The sequence below is a fragment of the Neovison vison genome, chromosome 3 (genome assembly GCF_020171115.1).
Source record: "Neovison vison isolate M4711 chromosome 3, ASM_NN_V1, whole genome shotgun sequence".
NCBI lineage: Eukaryota > Metazoa > Chordata > Mammalia > Carnivora > Mustelidae > Neogale > Neogale vison.
Window position 1 is genome coordinate 45,041,525 of NC_058093.1, and position 22,486 is coordinate 45,064,010.

The 22,486-nt window shown below is 53.1% G+C and overlaps 1 protein-coding gene across 1 annotated transcript; it reads right to left on the reverse strand.

Annotated features, from left to right (window-relative positions):
• Nucleotides 1-16,075: 16,075 nt before the first annotated feature.
• HES6 (hes family bHLH transcription factor 6) lies at nucleotides 16,076-17,854 on the reverse strand. The gene is made up of 4 exons (XM_044240901.1): nucleotides 17,697-17,854; nucleotides 17,516-17,602; nucleotides 17,327-17,408; nucleotides 16,076-17,096 (listed from the first exon to the last, which is right to left on the reverse strand). The coding sequence occupies exons 1-4, from the start codon at nucleotides 17,775-17,777 to the stop codon at nucleotides 16,669-16,671; spliced, it is 678 nt and encodes a 225-aa protein (XP_044096836.1). The 5' UTR covers nucleotides 17,778-17,854; the 3' UTR covers nucleotides 16,076-16,668.
• Between the last annotated feature and the right edge of the window lie 4,632 nt (nucleotides 17,855-22,486).

Consider the following 22,486-nt stretch of genomic DNA (forward strand, 5'->3'; position numbering starts at 1 on the left):
TGAGAGAACGATACCTCTTGCATGTCTCAAAAATGCCTCAAATTCAGCGTGTCCCAGCTGGAACCATTCTCTTCCTGCTCCCACCTCCTTCAGTCTGTTCTTCCTGGGTTGACACAGACCTGTGCTCTTATCCCAGAACCCTTCTATGGAAGATAGCCTCTGAGTGGCCCCCACGATCTCCATCTCCTAGGATTCAACCCTTGTGTGGTCCCCTTCCCTTGAGTGTGACCAACACCATGACTTACTCTGGCCAACGGAGTCTAGCAAAAGTGTCAAGACACATGTGATTATGTGGATGTGATTCTTTGACACAGGTCTGTGACACCCATCCTGCTTGGGGATCCTCCCTCCCTTGCTGGTTCTGAAGAAGCAAGCTACCATGTTGTGGAGAGAATCACAGTGAGGAACTGAGGATGACTTCCAGGTGATAGTCAGCAAGAAGCTAAGGCCTTCGTCCCAAGACCCCACAAGGAGACAAATGCCACCAACAGCCATCTGAACTTAGAAGCCAACTTAGAAGCCTTCCTAGTTGAGCCTCAGATGAAAGCCCAGCCCTGGCCAACACCTGACTGCAGCCTTGCAGAAGACCCAGACTCCCAACCCGTGGAAATGGTGGGGGACAAGATGGGTGTGGCTTTAAGCTGCTTAGTTTGCAGTAATTTGTTAGGCAGCACTAGCTACCTGATACAACCTCCATCACCAAGTCCCTTCATTCCTCAGATTTCAGCTGAGTCCTCCATTCCTCAGGAAAACCTTTCCAGAGTGCCCTAAGCATGATCCCACTTTGCACCTCTCCTTCAGAGGATTTGTCCGTGTCACAGTCTTACAGGTATTTATGTAAGTGTTTCATTCATGAGCTGTATCTCCCATCAGATTGTAAGCCATTGGAGGTCAGGAACCACATCTTGGTATTACATATAACTATACTCCCAGCACCTGGCGCTTAATAGGTGCTCACATATATTGGTTGGATGAATAAATGAAGGAATATGTCCACTTTTGAAGCTCAGAGTGGGTGACACAAGCCTTCCTACTTCAGGATTGTCAAGAAGGTTGGAACCGAGAGTGGTGCCTCCTGCAAGCTTGCTCAGGACTGCCCAAACTAAATTATTTTGCTATTAAAAAAAAAATCCCAATTTCTGATTTTAAGAATGTAAACTGTCTAGAGACAAGGGAAATATCTGTTGTCCCAGGACATTATCAGCAGCCTGCATGGCAGACGGTATTTTCCAAAATTTGCTGCGGCAGTATCCCCCACCCCTCGTGCTCTTCTAAAATGTATCTTGCCCCCTTCCATCTAGGGATAGGCTCTGAGTCTTCTCCCCTTGAAGCTGCATGAACTGTAACTGCTCGGCTGTCAGAGAAGGAAAGAGGTGCCACTATCTGATCTCCAAGGCTAGGTCATGAAAGGCCATGTAGCTTCTGCCCACTTCTTTGGAGACACTTGCTGGGGAGTTGGTCACAACCAAGGGGTCCAGCTGCTTTGAGGCTGCCATGCTGGAGAAGCCCCGTGTAGGCACAGCCCTCCGCAATGCGGGCCAAGCTCCCAGCCCACAGCCAGCACTGGCTGCCAGCCTTGTTGGGTGAGTCATCAAGGATATCCATCCCAGTGGAACCCTCAGATGACTCCTGCCCCAGCCAACATCTGACTGGCCTCGTGAGAGACCTCGAGCAAGGACTGCCCAGCTGAGCCCTTCAAGAATTCCTTACCCCCAGAATGACAAGCAAAAATGATTCTTAAGCTGCTAAGTTTGGGGGTAGTTTGTTACAGAACAATAATAACTGGAAGAGCTTGTGGTCCAGAGTGGAATATTGACACCTCAAACACCCAACACATAAGATCCTGTTCGTGGGCCAAGGCAGCAGGCAGTTGGAGTGCAGGAGGAGAATAAAGAAAATGACTACTGTTTTTCAGGCAGCGGGAAGGATTTTATTGCAACTCTGGTGTGGGAAAGTGTGCATAAATGTCGAAAAGGCTTCACCCTGTGCAGAAGTAATTCACTTTGCTATATTTATTATGAAGAAGGAGCAGAAAACTGAGGACACTGGGGGCCTGTTTGGGGCCAGGTGCTAGTTAGGCACTTGGCATGTGTTAATTAGATATAATCTCTTGATAGCCTTTGGAGGAAAGTACTATAGCCTGTTGGATAGGTCTGTGGGGGTGGAGGGGTGGTCTCCTTATGTCTTCAGGTGAGAAAGATGAGCACTTGATACAATAACCACCTAAGGCTGGGGGAAGAAGAGTCAGGAGGGAACAGGACTGGTAATTCTCAAACTTCTTACAGGACCAAGACTGGACAATCCTCAAAATACAAGAGACGTGTGTACACAGGCATCCAAGTGCATGTGTGGAGTGCATAGCAATGGTGAAAGGGCTGTGAGGGGGGCTGGACTGGAGAGCTTCTCTCTGGGGCTTTTAAAGTCAGGTGTGAATGTTAGGTTCATCTTGGGTAGAGGGCAGTACACAATGGCATGCATGTGGGGCCGCCACATCTCTGTAATGGATGGAGAGGGGTCGGGTAGGTGGGTAGGACTTAAGGTCCCAACCTAACTTAGGGTCATTTCACAAGGGTTCCTAAATGCTAAACGGGTGAGTTTAACTCAGTGGGAGAGCCATAGACCCTTTCATGGTTAGAAAAATTTCAGTGTCCTGAAAGGCAATGGATGGATTCATGCTCTACTTGACCCTCTGATCGCAATCTGTAGCCATTTCCTGGAATGATAGAGCCAGCTACTGTCATGGCCGAAAGAAACCCTCTGGGGGTTGTAATCCTTAGATCCTGGAGTCCCACCCACCTCACATTGGAAGGGAAATGTGGCCCACTCTGAGCCCCCTTTTCATTGGATTGGCTTCCCTTTAACTAAACACTGACGCCCCCAGGGTTTGGTCCTAGACCCTCTTTTGTCTTTAATTTATTTGCTAACAAAATCATCTTTTTTAGTTCTCTGGCTTTAAATACACCTGCATTCTGATGACACATCTGTACATAACTCTGGTCTTGACCTCCTCTCAGAACTGTACCTACATATATCCCCACCTACCTTCTTGGCATCCCCACTTGGATATCCAGTAGGCATCTCAAATTATGCCATTTATAGTATATGCCAAATACAACTCCTGTCCTCTCCCCAAAACCTGTTCAACCTCATCTTTGTCAGATCATCATTTACCCAATGGCTCCTTGCCAAAACTTGGGCATCAGCCTTGATTCCTACCTTCCTTCATCCCATACATACAATTCAGGAATAGATCTTGCCTGTTCTACTTCCAAAACTCTTCCACATCCCATTTCTGTCACTGTGATCCCAGAGCAAGCCCCATTACAGGCAGACCTCATTTTACTGTACTTGGCTCTACAGACACTGGGCTTCACAGACACTGCAGTTGTTACAAATGGAAGGTTTGTGGCAATCCAGTGTCGAACAAGTCTATTGGCGCCATTTTTCCAATAGCATTTGCTCACTTTGGGTCTCTGTGTCGCATTTTGGTAATTCTTGTAATATTTCAAACTTGTTCATTATATTCGTTATGGTGATCTGTGATCAGTGATCTTTGATGTTACTACTGTAATTGTCTTGGGACCCCACAAACGGCGCCCACATAAGACAACAGACAACCAATCAATGTCGTGTGTGTCCTGACTGCTCCACCCACCAGCCATTCTCATCTTTCTCCCTCTCCTGGGGCTACGTGTTCCCTGAGACACAACAGTATGGAAATTAGGTCAGTTAATAACACTACAATGGCCTCTAAGTGAGCAAGTGAAAGGAAGAGTCACGAGTCTGTCACTTTCGATCAATAGCTAGAAATGATGACAATGAGGAAGGCTCTTCGAAACTGGCTAGGCCTTTTGTACCAAATGGTTGTGAATGCAAAAGATGAGTTCTTGGGGAAATTAAAAGGGCCACTTCAGTGAACACACGATGAGAAGAAAGCAAAACAGCCTTATTGCTGATGTGGAGACAGTTTTCCTGGTCCGGATAGAAGATCCACACTTCCTCAAGCCGAAGTCCCACCCAGAGCAAGGCCCCGATTCTCTTCCATTCTGTGAAGGCTGAGAGAGGAGGCGGAGCTGCAGGAGAGAAGCCAGAAGCTGGCAGAGGCTGGTGCAGGAGGTTTAAGGAAAGAAGTCAGTCTCCATAATATACCAGTGCAAGGTGAAGCAGCAGGTTGTCCAGACCTAGTGAGATGAGGAGTGAACATAGCTACACTAAACGACAGATTTCCTCCATAGACGGAGCAGCCTTATGGTGGAAGAAGAAGTTATCTAGGACTTTGGCAGCAAGAGAGAGGTCAGTGCTTGGCTTCAAAGCTTCAAGGGACAGGCTGCCTCTCTCATGAGGGGCTCACGCGGCTGCTGACTTTAAGTTCAAGCTGGTGCTCATCCAAAATTCTGAAAATCCTAGGGGCCTTCACAATTAAGGGAAATCTAGTCTGCTTGTGATCTATAAATATGAAAGCACATCTGTGTACAACATCATTTGCTGAATATTTTAAGCCCACTGTTGAGACCTACCACTCATTAAAAAAAAAAAAAAAGACTCCTTTCAAAATACGACTGCTCACTGACCCTGTCCTGGGTCATGGAAGAGCTCTGATGGAGATGGACGAGATGAGTGTTGTTTTCACGCCTGCCGACACAACATCCCTCCTGCAGCCCGTGGATTCAAGGAGTCATTTTGACTTTCAAGTCTTATTATTTAAGAAGTACATTTCACAAGGCTCAGCTGTCAAAGTGATTCCTCCAATGGATCTGGGTAAAGTAAACTGAAAACCATCTGGAAAGAATCCACCATCCTAGAAACCATTAAGAACAGTTGTGACTCATGAGAAGAGGTCAAAATAGCAACATTAATAAGAGTCTGGACGATTCCAGCCCTGGTGGATGACATGGAGGGTTCAAGTCTTCTGTGGAGGACATCACTGCAGAGGGGCTGCAAATAGCAGAACTGGAATTCCAAGTGGATCCTGCAGATGGGACTGAATCGCGACAATCTTGTGGTTGAACCTGAGGGAGGAGGCGTCGCTTCCTGGGGCCGAGCAAAGAAAGTGGTTTCCCGAGTCAGAATCTAGTCCTGGTGACGATGCCATGAAGACCGTTGAAGAGACACCAGAGGGTTTAGGATATGATGTTCGTTTAGGCATTAAAGCAGCAGCAGGAAGTTCTCCTGGGGGTGAAATGCCATCAAACAGCATCACATTCAACAGAGAAATTGAGAAAGGAAGTCAATCGACGGGCAAATCATTGTCTTACTTTAGCAACCTGCCACAGACACCCCAGCCATCAGCAGCCACCACCCTGATCCATCAGCAACCACGGACATCATGGTGAGCCCCTCCTCCAGCAAAAGGACTACAACTCACTGAGAGCTCAGATGACGGGTAGCATTTTTTAGCAGGAAAACACATTTCAAGTATGTATATTTTTTAGACATACTACTATTGCCCATCTGACAGACTGCAGTGCCTTGTAAACATAACTTTTAAATGCACTGTAAACCAGTAAGTTCAGTTGACTCACTTTACCACAATATTGGACTTATTGTAGTGTTCTGGAACTGAACCCCCATATTTCTGAGGCATGTCGACATTTCTAGACAAATGAGACTGCCTCCTCCCTGTTAGACTCTTGCCCTCCTACAGCTGATTTTCCACAAAGGGAAAGAGATCATTTTAAACATAGCTTGGCCTATTGCCTGCCCTGCTTTAAGTCTCTCAATTGCTTCCCATTTGCTTGGAATGAATCCAGAGTCCCTGCTATGCTTATGGGGCCCTCCATCAGCTCCCCACCTCTCTCCTCCACCCTCATGAGTTCCATCCCTTGACTGTGGCGCTGCCTCTGGGCTCCTTTCTTTATCCAGGACACAGCAGGCTTGTTGGAACTCAAGCCTGGGTCCTTGCCATTCCCTTTGATTAGAACAACTTCCTCCCACTCTGGAAGTGGCTGATCAGCCCCCAAAGTCAGCTCAAAGGTCACTTCCTCAAAAGGCTTTTCTGGGCCCCATCTCAGACGCTGAGGTAAGCAATCCATATCTTATTTATGAATATATTTGACTTTTCACAAATGAGATTTGCCCTAACATTTTCTGAGAATTTTTAACCAGGGAAGTAAATTTACTAGGAAGCTTTTATACTTTATTCACATAAGACAGTGAAAAATATTATTCACTTTTTTTATAAAAAATATTTTTACTACTTTATTTCCATGGGGTATAAAATTTTCTGCAGCTTGTAATGATTGATTTCTTTGATTTTTTTAAGTAAACTTCTTTTATTGAAATAAAGCCATATTTACAAGCAAGTACACAAATCCTAAGTGTACAGCTTGATGAACTTTCACAAAGGACATACTTCCACTAACTAGGGCCCAGATCACAAAGCAGCATATTTCATGCATCCCAGAAGCCACTTCCTGTCACCAGCCCCCCAGGGTCAACACTATGCTCCAGATTCACGTTTCCCAGGTTTGAACGTCACTTAAATGAAATCATACAGTATGTGCTCTTCCAATGCTGCCTCTTTCGCTCAGCACCATGTTGGTGAGACTCCTCTGAACTGTTAGCGGTCACACCTGACCTCGTCCCTGCAGAGTGAGTCCCGTTTGGTGAGCGCCGCTCACAAAAGCAGTTCCGCCTTTAGGAATGGCTGAGCCATGTCCATGAAAACGATGTACCACGATCCCCTGGTCTGTGTTTTCTAAGGCGGGTTCATAGTGCCGAGGGTGATCCTCTCCACTCTGGAAGTGACCTAGTATTGCGATGTCTGGAGGCCCAGGGGCCGCTGGAGGAGGAGAGACAGAGCGGTGGGTGGTAGGTTGTGGCCCTTGATGACCCCACTCTCCAGGTCCCCATGTCCTGTGTGATCCCCTCCCCTGGGGTACAGGCTGCTCCTGACAGACAGATGCCATTCCTGAAATGAGGCTACAGAAAATGTTGCCTTCTCCTCATCCACCCTCTCTGGCTGCCCCCAGAGGGAAGTGGCCTGCTGCCTGCCGGGCATGGAGAGCTGAGGGAGGCCTCCAGCCAGAAAGCAGGACAGGACGAGGCCCTCGGTGGGACAGCCCAGGAGGAGCTGAACCCTGCCACCCACCATGGAGGAAGCCTGTGTGTGGACCTGGTCTGTGTGGAGCCTCTGACAAGGCCACGGTCCCGGCTGACACCCCGACGGTGGCCTTGGACATACCCGAAGGTGGAAGACCCAGATGAAGCCGCACCTAGTTCCTGACGCCTGGACGCCAGGGCGTAGCATGTGCTGGTTTTAGGCTGCTGACCTGTGGGGTGACTTGTTACATGGCAACAGGTAACTCTCTGCTCGTCCACTTCTGTGGTTTTCCTTCTATAGGGTACAGAGTCCCTGTCCGGCTCCTGCTACCCCTGGCTCGGCCTACCCTCCCTGCTCGGGCTCTGGCCCCTAGAGCTCAGGAAGGGTGAGCAGCATGGCTGGACTGCAGGGCCGCTGACCATCCCGGTCCCCACTGACCGCCAGGAAGCTTCTCCCTGGGAAGCTGCTGGAGAGGGAGCTCACATGGGCATGAGGCCAGCGTAGAGAAGAGGGGAGAAGCAGAATGAAACCCCAGCAGGAGCACTCCCTCTCCAGGATACCCTCCCAGGGGAGGCCCATGTGCTTCAACTTCCTGGTTCCTGCCCTCCTCCCCCTTCTCCCTTCTCAACCCTCCAGTGTCATTTCAGGGACCAGAGATGGTCACAGGAAATTCTCAAATCAAATTCAGGATCATGGTGACCTCTGGGGTCTAAAGGTAATTTGTCCTCCTCTGCTTAACCTCCTACCTCCCCCTGTCAAGAACTTGCCTGTCCTACAGGGCTCACATGCCACCTCCTCTAGGAAGCCTTCCTTCAGGATCCTGCCGGTAGAAGATCATGTCACATTTTCCTCCACACTCCAACCCTATTTATTGTTCTTCTTCTCTTTATTGTTTCTTATACATTAATAATCAGGAAATATCTGTATCCCCTGAAATTACATTGTCCTTAACACAGAGGCCCTGCTGCTCTGGGCAGTGGGACTTCCTTCTGGAACTATTCCTGCTTACAAGGGCACAGGCTGTCCCCCAGGATGTGTTCTCAGCCTCTCTATAGTTGTGCATGCTCCCTGCCCGCCCCCACCCAGCCTGTGCCAGGGAGGTCAGTTCAGGGCCCAGCAGAGGACAGGTGCAATGGGGGAGGGCAGAGACGAGGGGAGCAAAGCAAGAAGAAGAAAACAAAGTAGAGACAAAGGGGGAATTCTAACCAAGACCCATGCATGTTTTGCTCCCACAAAATTCAATATCCTTCCCTTAAAAAAACTTTTCTTCACAGTTGTAAACTGGTGAAATAGGGACGTCTACTATTAATGAGAGTGCAGGAAATGGCCCCCTCCTCCACCGAAGGTGGGAGTGTAAGGCGAAACAGGCTTTCAGGGCAGCAATTGGACACGTACACGTTTTCAATGACATGCCATCTTAATTCTAGAAATGTATGGCACATGCTGCAAACTACACAGGCTGTTCACTGAGTATTGGTCTTGGAAAAGTGTGGAAACCCTCTCTACACCCTGGGTGAGGCCATCATGCATGGGGAGCCTCTGTGGGCAGCAACGTGATGGGTCAGGTGGGCCCCACGAGGGAGGGGCTTGTCCTCCTTACCACGGTGTCCCTGGTGCTGAGGAAAGAGCATGGCACATCGCAGGTGCACAGGCCCCACTGCTGAATCAATGGTCCCATTGGGTTCAAAAAGTTGCAGAATAGTACATACAGAATGGTCCCATTTGCAGAAAAATAAATTTATCCTAGATATCTACGCTTGAGATGCATGGAAAGCATCAAAAAGGCCACCCAGGAAGTGGTTAACTGTGGAGATTCCTGGAGAGGGGGACGAAGGGATGGGGTGAGAAGACAGAGCAAGACCCAGGTTTTCCATGGCCAGCCTTCCATAATGCTTGACTTTTCCTGGGAGTGTATCTGGCTTTTTAAATTAAAATCTAGTTTAAGAGGGGCGCCTGGGTGGCTCAGTGAGTTAAAGTCTCTGCCTTCGGCTCAGGTCATGATCCCGGGGTTCTGGGATCAAGCCCCACATTGAGCTCTCTACTCAGCAGGGAGCCTGCTTCCTCCTCTCTCTCTCTCTCTTTCTCTCTGCCTGCTTGTGATCTCTATTTGTCAAATAAATAAATAAAATCTTTAAAAAAAAAAAAACACCAAACATCTAGTTTAAGAAAAGTTACTGAACCTATCTGAGCTTCAGGTCCTCCCTCAGGGGTCATTGTGACACCTGAGGAATGGATAAGACCACGTACCCTGAGGGCCCTGGCACCTGGTGTCAATGAATGGATGACACTGCTGTCCTCAAGGAAAGAGATGCAGACACACAATGATTGTGAGGAGACTATGCGGACTCAGCTGCCCAGGCCCCAGAACCCGCCTCATTTGCTATTTATTCCCCGGGGTATATCCCTTCCTGGGTGAGCTGCTTGCTTCTTCCTCCACATCATCATTTCTCTGCTCGAATAAAGCCTACCAGACACATTGTCTCTAACCAACCTACCACACCTGCACCCTGCTTCCACGCCATTCCCCCCTGTCCTCTTGCCCTACTCTATTTTCTTCTTGGCACAGAAACGCTGCCGGCCACATCATCTGTGTTTTGTCTGGTTCCCTGCTAACAGTGTGACCTTGAGAAGACACTTTATCTCCAGCAACTGGAATCATGCCTGACAAAGAGTAGGCATCCAGGAAATGCCGTGAGAGAATAAACAAACATTGTCTGAACTATGCCATCAGGAAAACGAAAGAGAGAAACTTGAAAACTGCCTAAAACTGGGTGACCAGGAAATCCTTCCCAACCCTGAAGCCTTGAAGGCAACTGCAGAGAAGAGCAGCAGGGGTGGTGTGTGTGTGTGTGTGTGTGTGTGTGTGTGTGTGTGTGTGTCTGTGTGTGCACGTACTTGCAGCAGCCACACACCTGGCAAGCAGATGGAGACATGAACGGTAACAGGGGAGAGGTGCTCAGAGGTGGAGCTCTGAAGGTCTGAGTGGAGCCCAGGCCATTGTGGGGCTCCTGAGCTCTGCTCATCTGTACAGTGTTGGGCTTCTGAAGGACTGCAGTTCAGGAGGTAACAGTAGGTGTAGTTTTCCTAGGGATCACTGCCATCTTCCAGCTGGGGATTGAGAACCTGACCTTAAGAACGTGGTAGCAGGGACCAAGGGAGAGGGACAAGAAAGAAGATGCCAACTCATTCATTCATTATGTGACTAAAGAGACAGCACTGACAGTTACTGGATGTTGCTCACAAGGTGCAGCTGAAGGACAAGGAGGTGTCTCCTTGACTGTCAGGCATCCGTCCTGGGTGGCTGAGGATGGCCATGTTGCTCTCAGGGATCCAGAACACAACAGGAGGTGTGGGTCCTACAGAAGAGCTGGGTTCACATGGAATTTGCTCAGTTTGAAGAACCTGGGGGAGACGTACAAGCCAATAACTCCGGGCAGCTGGATAAATGCCCCTAGAGCTCCAGAGAGCCCAGCTGGGCTGGAAGTCAGTTTGGAGTCAGTGACACAGGAGGGAAAGCCATGGATATCATACAGACTGTTGTCTAGAGGCAAGAGGACTAAGGAAGGAAACACGGGACAGCAATAAAGCAAGGTCAGAGAAGAGCCCTGTTGAGGTTCTGAGAAGGAACGGTTGAAGAGGAAGCAGGATGACTAGACCAAGAACAGGCTGTTAAGAAGCATGAGGTTACCAATGGTGCCAAATACTGCAATATTTATGTAAGAAGAAATCTGGAGAGTCTGCTTGGCAATAAGGACTCCATCGGAGACTTCCAGAAGTTTTCAGTAGAGTGAACAGAAATGTGGGCCAGAGTGAAATTTTATGATGAGTGAACAGGTGAACATATGCAGAAAATGAGAACAGAAGTAATTTTCAAGAAGCATGACTGTGAAAGAAATATGGGGAGAAGACTAAGAGATCTCAATGAGGTCTGACAAATTTCTCGGGAGAGTGGATAAGACAGAAGGCAAGCACAGGTTGGGAGCTAGCCTAACTGTGAGGGGTGACAAGGTCCACTGTATGGTTGTTGACTGAGATGTCGGGCACATACTAGATTTTTGAGCTTAAGGGAGGGCAGGATCTGGAGGGGTAAGAGGAGAGGACCCCAAATGTCATCCTCTGATGGTCGAGGTAACCACAAAGCAGAACAGTTCTAGCCAGAGTAAGATGCCTGGGCGCTCCCACGAGAAGCTGGTAGGCCCCTGGGTCCCCAGTTTAAAACCTGATCCCTTCTTCTTCTAGATCCACCTAAACCCAAGGACCGACAAGAATAATCTGATAAACTATGGGCTTCCCTGGCTGCTATCAAAACGATGCCTCTGTCGACCTCTGGGCGGTTTGCGATGGCCTGTGGCTCTCTGCGGGCTCTGGGCCATCTTCTGGGAATGAAAATTCCACGACGGTCAGTCTGTCTCGGCCGCAGGGGAGGGGCGGAGCTGCTCGACGCAGCAGGTGCTCGGCGCAGGTGGAGAGTGAACACCGCGCAGAGCTCGGGGCTTAGTCTCGGGCCCCGTCCGCAAGGCTCGTGCTCCACCTACAAGCCCGCCTCGGTTCCGCAGCCTGAGACGACCCCCGCCATCCTCGGCACCTGCCGCTGGTGGCTTTGGCTGCGCGGTCAATACTCCTGCCCTCCCGAGACCCCGGGAGGCTGTCTGCGCGGAGACCGGCCAGGGTGCCCTTGCCTGCGCGCCCTCTCGCGGATGCGCGGCTCGAGCCACGAGACACCTTCCTCTCTTCCTCTCCCGGTCGCAGGGCTGCTGGAGAGACCGCAGCCCAGCCTCGGCCGGCCGCAAAGTCCCTTACCTACAGCAAGAGCCTCACTGCGGCAGCTGGACGCCGTCCGGCTGAGGACCCGGCTCTGGGCTCTCGCGGCAGGGGGCGTGGCCTCCGGACCGGGAGGCCTCTGGGAGTCGCGGTCCCGGCTCCCCTGAAACGGCCTCGCGGAAGGGAAGTGGTAGAAGAACTACATCTCCCAGGAGGCTCCGCGGTTCGCCTCGGACGGGGTGGGGCGAGGGCGTGGCTAGTGTCTGGGGGGCACACCCCTCTCCCTCCACCCCCACCCCCCGGAACGCAGAAAGCCTTCGGACTGTCACCAGCTTGTCCCCAAGCAGCCTTCTAGCAGCTCCGCGAGCTGGAAGCCACGGGAGTCCAGCCGAAAACCGCTGAAGCTCCGCTCCCTTGTCCCCAAATCCCTCCGGCTTCCCCAGCGCCGGTTCCGGGCCGACCAGGAATGGCACTGAGCGACACCGGCCGGATCTCCAAACCAGGTCGCTCGCCAAGGCCCGCGCCCATTACAGAACTATCGGAGGCGGCCGGGCTGGCTCTGGTAGAGCCTTGAAGGCCGCGGCCAGGAGCCCCACCAGGAAGTGGAGGCGACTTAGCCCTGCTGTCCAAGTCCAGGTTCAAGATGAGATGAGGATCCCAGCACTCTGTCAGTGCAAAGGTGACAACTGGAGACTGGATTTAGAAGTAGAGCTCATGGGGTGCCTGGGAGGAGCCTGGGAGGCGCTGTCTGTTGGGTGCCGGACTGTTGGTTTAGGCTCAGGTCGTGATCTCATGTTGTGATCTCAGATGGTCAGATCAATCCCTTTGTGGAACTCTCAGTGGAGAGTCAGCTTGGGACTTTCCCTCTTCCTCTGCCCCTCCCACTTGTGCTCTCTCAAATAAATACACAAATCTTTTTTTTAAAAAAGAAAAGTATAGCTCATGCACTGCATTGACCGGAGGTGAGATGGCAGACAAAGAGAGAGTGTAGCTTCTATAGATTTTTTTGTCTAATCAGTGGGGAGCCATGAATGGGCAGTGAGTGGGCAGTGACAGTGCATGGGAAGGGTGAGTCTGTGGCGCTTGGGCTGTGGTTTGTGATGCCAGCAGATGTCAGAGTATAGATTCTAAGCAGACAGGAGGACTCCCCTAAGACAGAGAGGGGCTTTGGATCAAGGGCACATGATGGGACAAACCAAATGGACCAGGTGGAGTCTGGACAGGGATCATGGGGAAGGACATAGAGTCTCAAGTGTGCATCTAGGAGAGGAGCATCTAGCAAAGGAGATTGGGGATGGCCTGTGACAACCCAGGATACTGGGTGTTTTTGACGTCAAGAGAAGAGAGAGTTTCAGGAAGGAGGGAGTGATAACTTATGAGGAGTGCTTTACTGGAAGAAGGGTAAGCCAGAAACTTAAGACAGGCCAGCTGGACTTCGAAACATGGCAGCCCCTGGAGATCTTTACCAGGGCGGGGTCAGTGGAGGGGAGGGAACAATGGCTTGACTGGAGAGGTGTGAAGGGGGGCAAGAGGTGTGCAAATGGAGACAGGTAGTGTAAACTGTGCTCATGAGGAATGTTGCTTTGGAACAGAGCAATGAAGCAGAGGCTAATGGGGTATAGCAAGTCTAGGGAAGTTTTGTGTCCTCTTTCTTTAGATGGAGATGTTTCAGCTTCTTTGTAGAATGGTGCAGGGGGCGATGCTCGGGGGGCTCAGTGGGTTAAGCCTCTGCCTTTGGCTCAGGTCGCGATCTCAGGGTCCTGGGACTGAGCCCCACATTGGACTCTCTGCTCAGCGGGGAGCCTGCTTCCCCCCTCCTCTCTCTGCCTGCCTCTGCCTACTTGTGATCTCTCTTATGATCTCTCAAATAAATAAATAAAATCTTAAAAAAAAATGATGCAGAGGGAGGGGAGATTAGTGATGCAGCAAAGTCACTGAGAGGTTAGAGGGGACCAAGTCCAATGCCTGCATGGAAAACCCACACCATACTGCACCACGATGGGAGGCAGGATGCCCGGGCAGAGGCCCACATGGGTATGCTTGGCAGAATAACGGTCCCCCAAAGGTGTCCACATCGTCATTCCCAGAACCTGTGAGTGTTCTGGACAAGAGAGGTTTTGCAAATCTGATTGAGGACTAAGGACCTGGAAATAAGGAGATTATCCTGGGTTATCCCAGTGGGCCCAGTATCATTATGAGGGTCCTCAAAAGTAGAAGGAAGAGGGAGGCACCGGGGTCAGAAGGAGACGTGACTATGGAAGGAGGGTGCAACAGATGCATTGTTGCTGGCTTTAAAGGTGGAGGAAGGGGGCCACCTGCCAAAGGATATGGGTGGCCTTGGAAACAGGGAAAGGAAAGGAAATAGATTCACTCTCAAGCCTCCAGGAGGGAGTGTAGCTGTCCTGAAAGCACTAGGCTCTCCTTTAGCCTTGTAAATCCTGTGTCAGACTTCTAACCTACGGAAATGCAAGATGATTGGTTAGTGTTATTTCCAGCCACCAAGTTTGTGGCAACATATGGTAACCACAGAAGACTAATACAGTGGACCAGGGGCCCGAAGCGGGAAGGAGGCACATCTCAGGGAAGGACGAAGCAAGGCTACCAAAGTCAAGAGCAAGGCCTGTGAGGGAGAGTTGGGGGTTTCAGAGAGAGGAGGCGGTAGGAAATAGTTGTCTGACAGAGTGGGAAATTTGCAAAGAGTTTCAGAAGGAATGGTCTAGGGTGGCCTAGGTTGCAAAGAGGCGAGAGGGGCTGTCAGCCCATAGAGGGTGATAGTGGTCACTGCTCTGGGAAGCACTTATGTGTCTGAGAAAAGAGGCTGCTCTTGAGGCTCACAGTAGGAGCTGACTCAGTCATAGGTGGGGGTGGGGGGGCGCAGGACCAGAGCTCTGGCTTCTGACCTCAGGAGGGTCCTGGTCCCAGTGACATCTTTCCCCCCAGGTCAGCCTCCTGCACCTTGCATCCCAAGTCCTGGGTCCCCTTGGCCCTCTTCCAGGGTCTCTGGGAGAATGTGACAAGTGTGGGCATGAGAGGAAGGCATTGATGCTTCAGAACAGTTCCTGGAGGATGTCCCCTCCCCCAAATGGCATCAGAAGGCATCAGAGTTGCCTTTGGGTGCTGCTCAAGCCACAGGCAACAGATGTCTTGCATGGGCACTTATGCTCCATCTGTGTCCTTGTGGATACACCCTACATCAGTCTGTCTGGGGCAGCTAAAAGCACCCCAGGAAAAACATTTCCAATCCCTCTTGAACCCCACTGTATGGAGCTGCCTCCCTCAGCCCATCCCAACCTCTCCCCAGTTGCTAAAAATAAGTTGCATCTGGTTATAGCCTAGTGGCTGAGGTCTGAGACTGAACCACAGAGAAGCCAAGGTGAAACACCCCTGGTGGCCAGGACTCGTGGTAGTGGTGGTTGGGGGGGTGTTGTCAAAGGGTTGCCGGAAAAGATGTTCTTGAAGCAAAGGTGCCCAACCAGAGAGGAGACCCAGGTGTCAATCCTGAGTTGTCACATCATAGCCCTGGTCTGGGATTGGCAACCCAAGCTGCTTTGGGGTCCTGGAGCAGGAGTGACCAGGCTGGGCTCTCTCTGGCAGTGGCTGCTGTCAGCTGACCCATGCTGTCTGCGGTTCCTGGCCCACCCCAGGAGGGAACTTCCCTCCACTCTTGCTGCCCATCCCATCCCCCTCCTCTCAAGGTTCTGACCTCTTGGGCCCACTTTGACCTCTAGTCCAAGCTGAGTAGAACCATGACAATTTCATTTCAAACCATGAATGGGGCGGGTCTCTATGTCCCTGAACTCACTGGTACTGGGGGAAGATCCCTCTTGTCAGGAAGAGTGACCACCTCACATAAGTAGACTTCCATCTGCATCACACTCATGGATCCTAAAACAGGTCTTTGAAGGAAACTTCCAAACCACATGGCTAGGAAGTAGGCATTTATTTTATTCCTAGAAGCTCCTGAACGGGAGAATGGTGGGGGACAGGCTGTTCCCCTGCTACTTCATTACTCTGGAGACAAAACCCATGACAATGGTGTCCCTGTACAGGATGCACACAGTTCCCAGGGAGGTGGGAGCGCTGTCCACCGTGAGACATGCCACAGGTGTCTGCTCTCCACCACCACTGTGCTTGTCATGGTGCTGACAAAGGGTAGGAGATTTTAGAACCATTTGCCAGCATCAAGTATAAGAAAAACACCCCTCCCTAGTTTAGTATCTACCCATTAGACCCATCAAGGAGATCACATCATTCAGTCTTACTCCAAAAGGGTAACTAACTCTCCAAAATGCTTTATTTCATAAAACTGGAACATTTGATGGTAACCCAATACACAAACTCAAGTGGTCCAGGGAGCTCTGCTTCTCTCTGGCAGGTGGAGGAAATGCCACAGAAAGCCTCTGCCTCCCCTGTTCCTGACTCAAGTGGCAAGTTCAAGCTTCCACTCAGGCCAGGGCTGTCAGGGTCTGAGGTGTCCCTCTGTCCCGTCACCAGTGCCCAGCACCAAGAAGGGCTTCAGCACAATTCCGTTCACCTTTGCCCCCAGATCCACACAGTACCTGAGAAGGCTGGGACAGTGAAATCCTGGAGAACCCTAGTAGTTCGGTGAGATTCCTCCTCCTGCCTGCAGCTCCCGCCCTCCACCCACTCCTGGGGGGCTGTGGGGTCCATAAGAAATACTTTCTTAAGAAACAGGGCTAGGGCTGGTCACCCGGACTGCCCTGCGTCCCAGCCACTGAAGGAAGAGAGCCCACAGACTTGGGAGCCAGCGGGGGGCCCAGCCCCACCGCCTGTGGACCGCAGGGAGGAGGGAACAGAGCAAGGGAAGGCCACACCCACCCTTGCAAAAGCCGGGGTGGTGTTAGTCACCAAGGCCTCCAGACGCTATGGGTTGTGCGGGCAGCGGTGAAGCTGCCCAGGGTTGCTGGCACCAACTCTGGCCCTTCAGCAGGAGCTCTGGTCAGTTCAGCCTCGGGGGCCTCCTCCAGGTCGGAGCACAGGTCGTCCCCGGGGCCTGGGGAACTGGGCATAGGGGATCCCAGGATCCCTCCTCCCGTGGGCCAGCCACTGCGCCCAGGGGCTCCCGGAGGCCCTGCCAGGGCGTCCCCCAGCAGATCCCGGAAGCTGCTGCCCTCGCGCAGAGGCATGGATTCAAGCAGGTGGTTCAGGAGTTCTGCGGCGACAGTGGCATCGATGGCCTGGCACGTGGACACGAACGTGTGCACCTCGTGCATGCACTGGATGTAGCCAGCCGCGAAGCGCTCGCTTGCTTCCGCCTGCAGCTGCTCGCGCTCTGCACCCAGGAGTGGGAGAGAGAGAGCGGCGCCCGGTCCAGTCAGCTACCACTGCGGTGGCCAGGCCCGCCCAGCCCGCGGGGACAGGGCTCACCCAGGGGACCCGGAGGTCGCCCTCTCCGCCGACAGTACAGGGGCGCCGGGAGGGGAGGTCCCCAGTCCGCGACCCGGGCGGGCGGGCTGGGCGAAGGCGCCCAGCGCCCCGCCCGCGCGCCCCACCGCCACTCACCGCGCGCACGGCCCCGCAGCGTGCCCTGCACACGACGCACGGTCAGCTCCAGCACCTCGGCGTTCTCCAGCTTGGCCTGCACCTGCGCCAGCGGGAGAGCCGGGGGGCGTGTGGGGGGTCGGTGAGGCCAGGCCGCGCCGCGAACCCCGCTCTCCCGCCCAGCGGTCCCCGGGCGCCTGCCCGCCTCACCTCGGCGCCCGCCAGCAGCAGTCGCAGCTCCTGGAGGCTCTCGTTGATCCGCGCGCGCCGCTTCTTCTCCACCAGGGGCTTCCGGGCCTGCGGGAAGCGGGCGGCTGAGCCCCGGTCCCGGGCCTCCCGCCCGCCCGCCCGCCCCCCTGCTCCCCTGCCCCCCTGAGGCCCCGGCCCGCACCTTGCGGTCCCCCCGGGTCTCCCAGCCGTCCTCATTCTCCCGGCTCGGACGGTCCCGGCCGGGGGCCAGGGCCTTAGCCATGGCCCGCACCGCCCAGAGCGCGGCGAGCCCGGCGAGCGCCCACGCCCCTCGCAGCGTTCCGCTGAGGCAGCCGCAGCCCTTGCTTCTCCGCGTCTTCCGCCAGCCGCGGCCCCGCCCCTTTTATAGCATCTCATTTGCATTTCAATGCGCGGATTGGCCGCGCGGGCCAGAGCCGCCGGGTTGGAGGCGTACCGCGGCCAATAGGAGCGGCGCGCATTGTCCGGCTCCGCCGCCGAGGTCGGCGGGCAGCTGGTGGGGCGTGGTCGGCGACCGCGGCCCCCAGCCCCGCCTCCCCGCAACCCCAGAGGCTTGGGGCACCCGAGGGGGCGGTGACCCGCAGGGCGGCGTTCAGGGCTGCTTCTGCCGCCCTCCCTACCTGAGCGAGGCGTACAGGTCTGCTGTGCGTGGGAGCAGCATTCATGCAGTCACACTTGTCTTAGTTCCTGCAAGGTGCCTCCCGGGAGGCGCGCTCCTGCGCGAGTGTCGGGGTGCTGGATTCTGTAGGACAGAGCCACAGACAAGGCCGCGGTCTGTGGACCTGGAAAGGTCTATGGGTCCGGCCCGGGATAGCTACGGAGTCCCGGCGAGTTGGGGGCCCATGGGGTAGCGAGGGTGGGAGCGGCCACATAGCTCCCTTGAGTTTCTTGAGCATTTGTGGGTCCAGACACCGGACTCGATCCTTGACACCGCCCTCTTCCCTCGCGGGGATCCTACCGGGGCTGGGCCCGCCGGCCCGCCGGCGCCGCCCCTCCTCCCGGCGCTCCTTCTCAGGTCACCCTTCCCCCGCCCGCCCCTTTTTCCCTAGTACCACCCTCCCCACCCCCAGCAGCCACCCATTCTCTTCTAATCATCATCGCTGTTCACCCAGCTCCCTATGTCCCCCTAATCCCCTTCGCTCCCTTGCCCCCCTTTGACCTCCCTTTCCCTCCCGGTCACAAACAACCCCCCCCCCCGCCGCCGCTGTACATCCCTGAACTCCTCCCCACCGTTCTCTGGTCCTCCGCCCCGCCCACTCTTCCCTGTTCTCCCAGCTCCCTGGCCGACCGTCCTTCAGTGGTCCCCACTCCTGTTCATTCACCGAGGCCAGTCTCCTTCGTCCCCGGTCCCCCGCCCCGTTCCCCCTCAGCTCTCTTTCCCTCCCAGCCCTCCCCTCAACAGACCGGCGTAGGCCGCCTTCTGGTCCCCGTAACTTGATGCCCATGACAGTTGGCAGCTGCAGCCGCTTCGGTGGAGAAAAGCGGGGCCGCGCCAAGAGCGACAGGTGTTGGCCGCGCCTTTGTCTAGGCCCGCTTTGTCCCGCGGCGGGTGGCGGGTGAGCTTGTGTCCGCCAGACGACCGCCACCCCCACCGAGGGCCGCCCATCTGCCAGACTGGCCTCCCTGCGGGTGGGGTGGGTGGACCGTGCGGCCGCGCCCTTGGGCAGCACCGTGGGGACTGCCACCTGTTCCCTGCTCCACTGGCCTATGTACTCTTCCCAGTGCAGCAAAGCTGGAATGGTAAGATGGGCTCTGGCCACCAGCCCTTTGCACAGATTGAGCCTTCCACCTGGAACATTCATCAACACTCCTCCAAATATCTATTTCCTCACTGTTTAGGCCTCAGCTTCCCTATTCCTTTTCCTCTTTGGGGGTGGGGTGGGGGGAGGGCACCTTCCCCACAGTCACATTGCACCGTTACCCACTACTTACCAGAGACTGGATTGTCAGGGTCTGGTCTGCCAGCCCTTGAGACTGTAAGCATCCTTTATCAAGGGTACCCTGGATCTCCTATCTACAACCAGCACAGAGCCTGGCCTCAGCAGAAGCCTGGGTGGGTAGGGAAGGGGAGGGGTTGTCCCGAGCCTGGCTGGAGAGCAGTAGGGGAAGGAAACATCCAGGGACTACAGTGCAGTGGGTGGTAGGTATGCCACAGATAGGCCCCACCCTAGCCACCTGAAGATGGATCTTACTCCCTGTGACTATTTCACTTTGGGCTCCCCAACAGAAGGACCTTTACAGACAGGGTGGGTTTGGTAAGAGGTTTGACGTTTCCCAAAGTCTATCTAAAGATAGATAGACCTCTATCTATAACGACCTGAGAGTTTTTTCTGTGCTGATTTTCACCTCCCATCACCTCTTATCACTCAGCCTCTTATCTGCTTCTCTGTGAGCAGGCTTCTAAGACCTCCCCAGCCTAGCACTGCTCATCCAGGTAGAGAAACCTATTCCTTTACTTCAGTCATCCCCTGCTGTTCTCAATCTCCCCTGCATGCCAGAAAGCTCAGGTCTCTTCCTTCCCCCTTACCTGGCTGCTCAGAGACCCACCTTCTCTCCTCTCCTTACAGGGGAGAGAGCTCACTGTGGACCTCACGAGAGCCCGTAACTGGCCTGTGACTTTACTATTCTTTACCACTGCGACATCACTCCAGGGAAGGAGACCCTTAAGTAAGTGCAATTAAGTTTCCACTACTTTGAGAATATGAAATATGAAAAAAAAACACCTCAGTGATACTGCTTGTAGTCTGATGCATATGTCTCCCATTACCCATTATATTATTTGAACAAAGCCAAAGAGGCATTTTAGAATGCTCTTCATGAAAGGCAGTCCCTGTTGGAACAGGATGGTCAACACCCTGGGGGAGGCCTCTGGGGAAAGACCAATAGAACACTTGATTGGATGGGGCATTGGTGTGGGGAGGAAGGCCTGATAAATGTGAATAGTACAAGCAAAAAATGAGAGGCAACTAGGAACTCCAGGAAAAACAAAAAGCTTCCCCCCAAAGAGAAATGTAATCTCAGCACACTGGCTGACCTAGGAGTTAACAGTTCTTTCACCATCACAACAATATAACACTGTTCATGAGGTTTCAACATTTATAATCAGTCTATAGAGAAGGTAAGGAAGACTTATAATTACGGTTACGGAACATGATATAAAGTTGACTATGTAAAAACAAAAGGATAGATGACAGTTGTCAGGAGAAGGGAGGAGTCTGAAGCGAGAGATAGGGACCTCAAGAGTCTTACATGGGAAGGTGGGGTTTGAGGAATGCTTTCTATAGAGTTGAAGGAAGGAGAAATTAAGTGCTGGGGTATGCCTCATTGTGACCAAGAACGCTGAGAAAAAAAAGCACAAGGATAGAGCAAGGTATTAGGAGTCAATAAGATGTTTGGCTGGACCAGAAGTTCCCCAATGACCCATCTTTGAAGTTCGCCTCAATTTCCCTTAGTGGGTCCATTGGCTGGCTGGCTTGGCCCTCCCAGAAGCCTGGCTGTTCCATCTCAGGGCCACCAAGCCCTCTCTCCCTCCTTTGCATGGCCTCCCCTAGTGGACCCATTTCCTGCCATTTGTCCCTTGGACTGATCCTACCTTCAAAGGTTGCTTGAGCACAGACTTCCTGAGCATTTGGGCCCTTTGATCCCCCCAGATCCAGGAACAGAGGCCAGCAGAGTCTGGGCAGGGCTGTGGTGGCCACAGGGGGACCAGTTAGCGGCAGGGGTGGCAGGCCATAAATCCCCAGGGAACAAAGGCAGCAGCCAGCCTATGGACGTCCAGGCCCCTTGTAGGCAATCAGCCCAGAAAGCTTGGAGAAGCTCCTTTTGGTCTGGAAATAAACCAGGGGGTGACTTTGGGGTTATATGGTAAATAAAAATGCAATTAAGAGTCCCCAGTGGCATTCAGTTCGGTGAAACGGCCATATCTGGCCATTTAAGGCCAGTTTGCGGAGGCTTCCATACCCACTTGGAGGACTTTGCCTTTGTTCCCCTACCCCCACCCCATCCCCCCATCACCACCAGGCTAGGAGGCAGGGAGTCAAGTCTTCCCTCCTACTCAGGGAGCTTCAGGGAGGCTGGGCACTGGGTCCAGGATCCATTCCTCTCCTTACTCTGTTTCCCATGGTATGGGTATGAAAAGTGGGAGGAAGTTGGAAGCAGCACTCCCCTGTTTTGCCGGCAGGGCAAGGAGCCATCCCTATGGCAAGAACAGGCTGCATGGGGGGAGGGGATTTTGCGGTGCTGCCTCTATGATCTCTGATGGAGCACGAGACCTTTCTGGCTGGCATCCTTCTGACCTCTGCCTTCAGCCCCGTGGCCAGTACACTGCCAGCTAGCCCAGGAGGAACACAGGGCACAAAGGGAAGAGAGTGGGTACCTGGGGCCTTCTCAGAATGGACTGGAGCTGGGGGCTGAGTCAGGAAGCCCCACGCCTGTGTCTGCAAGTGAAAAGCCTGTGGCAGCACTGGGTCACAGGATTAGATTTACATTCTGTGATGTTGCATCCTAAGAATTCCCTGGGCAGCTGGGGCAGCGAGCGGTGGGGGTATGGGAGAGAGATGCCCACACGCATGCGCAGGAAGGGACCAGCTGTGCCATGGAAGAGATGCGGCAGGTCTTTGAGCCTGACGTGACTCCTCACACAGCATTTCTGAAGTTCTTTTTCTTCCTTTCTTTCTTGTTTCATCTTTTGGTAGTCTTTGATCTCTATGGTTTTGGCACCGTGCTTCATTAAAAGTACATACAATTAGGGGTGCCTGGGTGGCTCAGTGGGTTAAGCCTCTGCCTTCCGCTCAGGCCATGATCTCAGCATCCTGGGATGGAGCCCCACATCAGGCTCTCTGCTTGGCGGGGAGCCTGCTTCCCCCCCCCTCTGCCTGCCTCTCTGCCTACTTGTGATGTCTCTCTCTCTGTCAAATAAAATAAAATAAAAGTCTTAAAAAAAAAGACATACAA

What these genes read in the sequence shown, in the direction of transcription:
- HES6 (XM_044240901.1), bottom strand. Translation starts at nt 17,777, where the DNA reads ATGGCTAAGGCCCTGGCCCCCGGCCGGGACCGTCCGAGCCGGGAGAAT. An exon ending in AGACCCGGGGGGACCGCAAG is followed by an intron (nt 17,603 to 17,696) that starts GTGCGGGCCGGG and finishes CGCTTCCCGCAG; the next exon opens with GCCCGGAAGCCCCTGGTGGA. An exon ending in GCTGCGGGGCCGTGCGCGCG is followed by an intron (nt 17,097 to 17,326) that starts GTGAGTGGCGGT and finishes TCCTGGGTGCAG; the next exon opens with AGCGCGAGCAGCTGCAGGCG.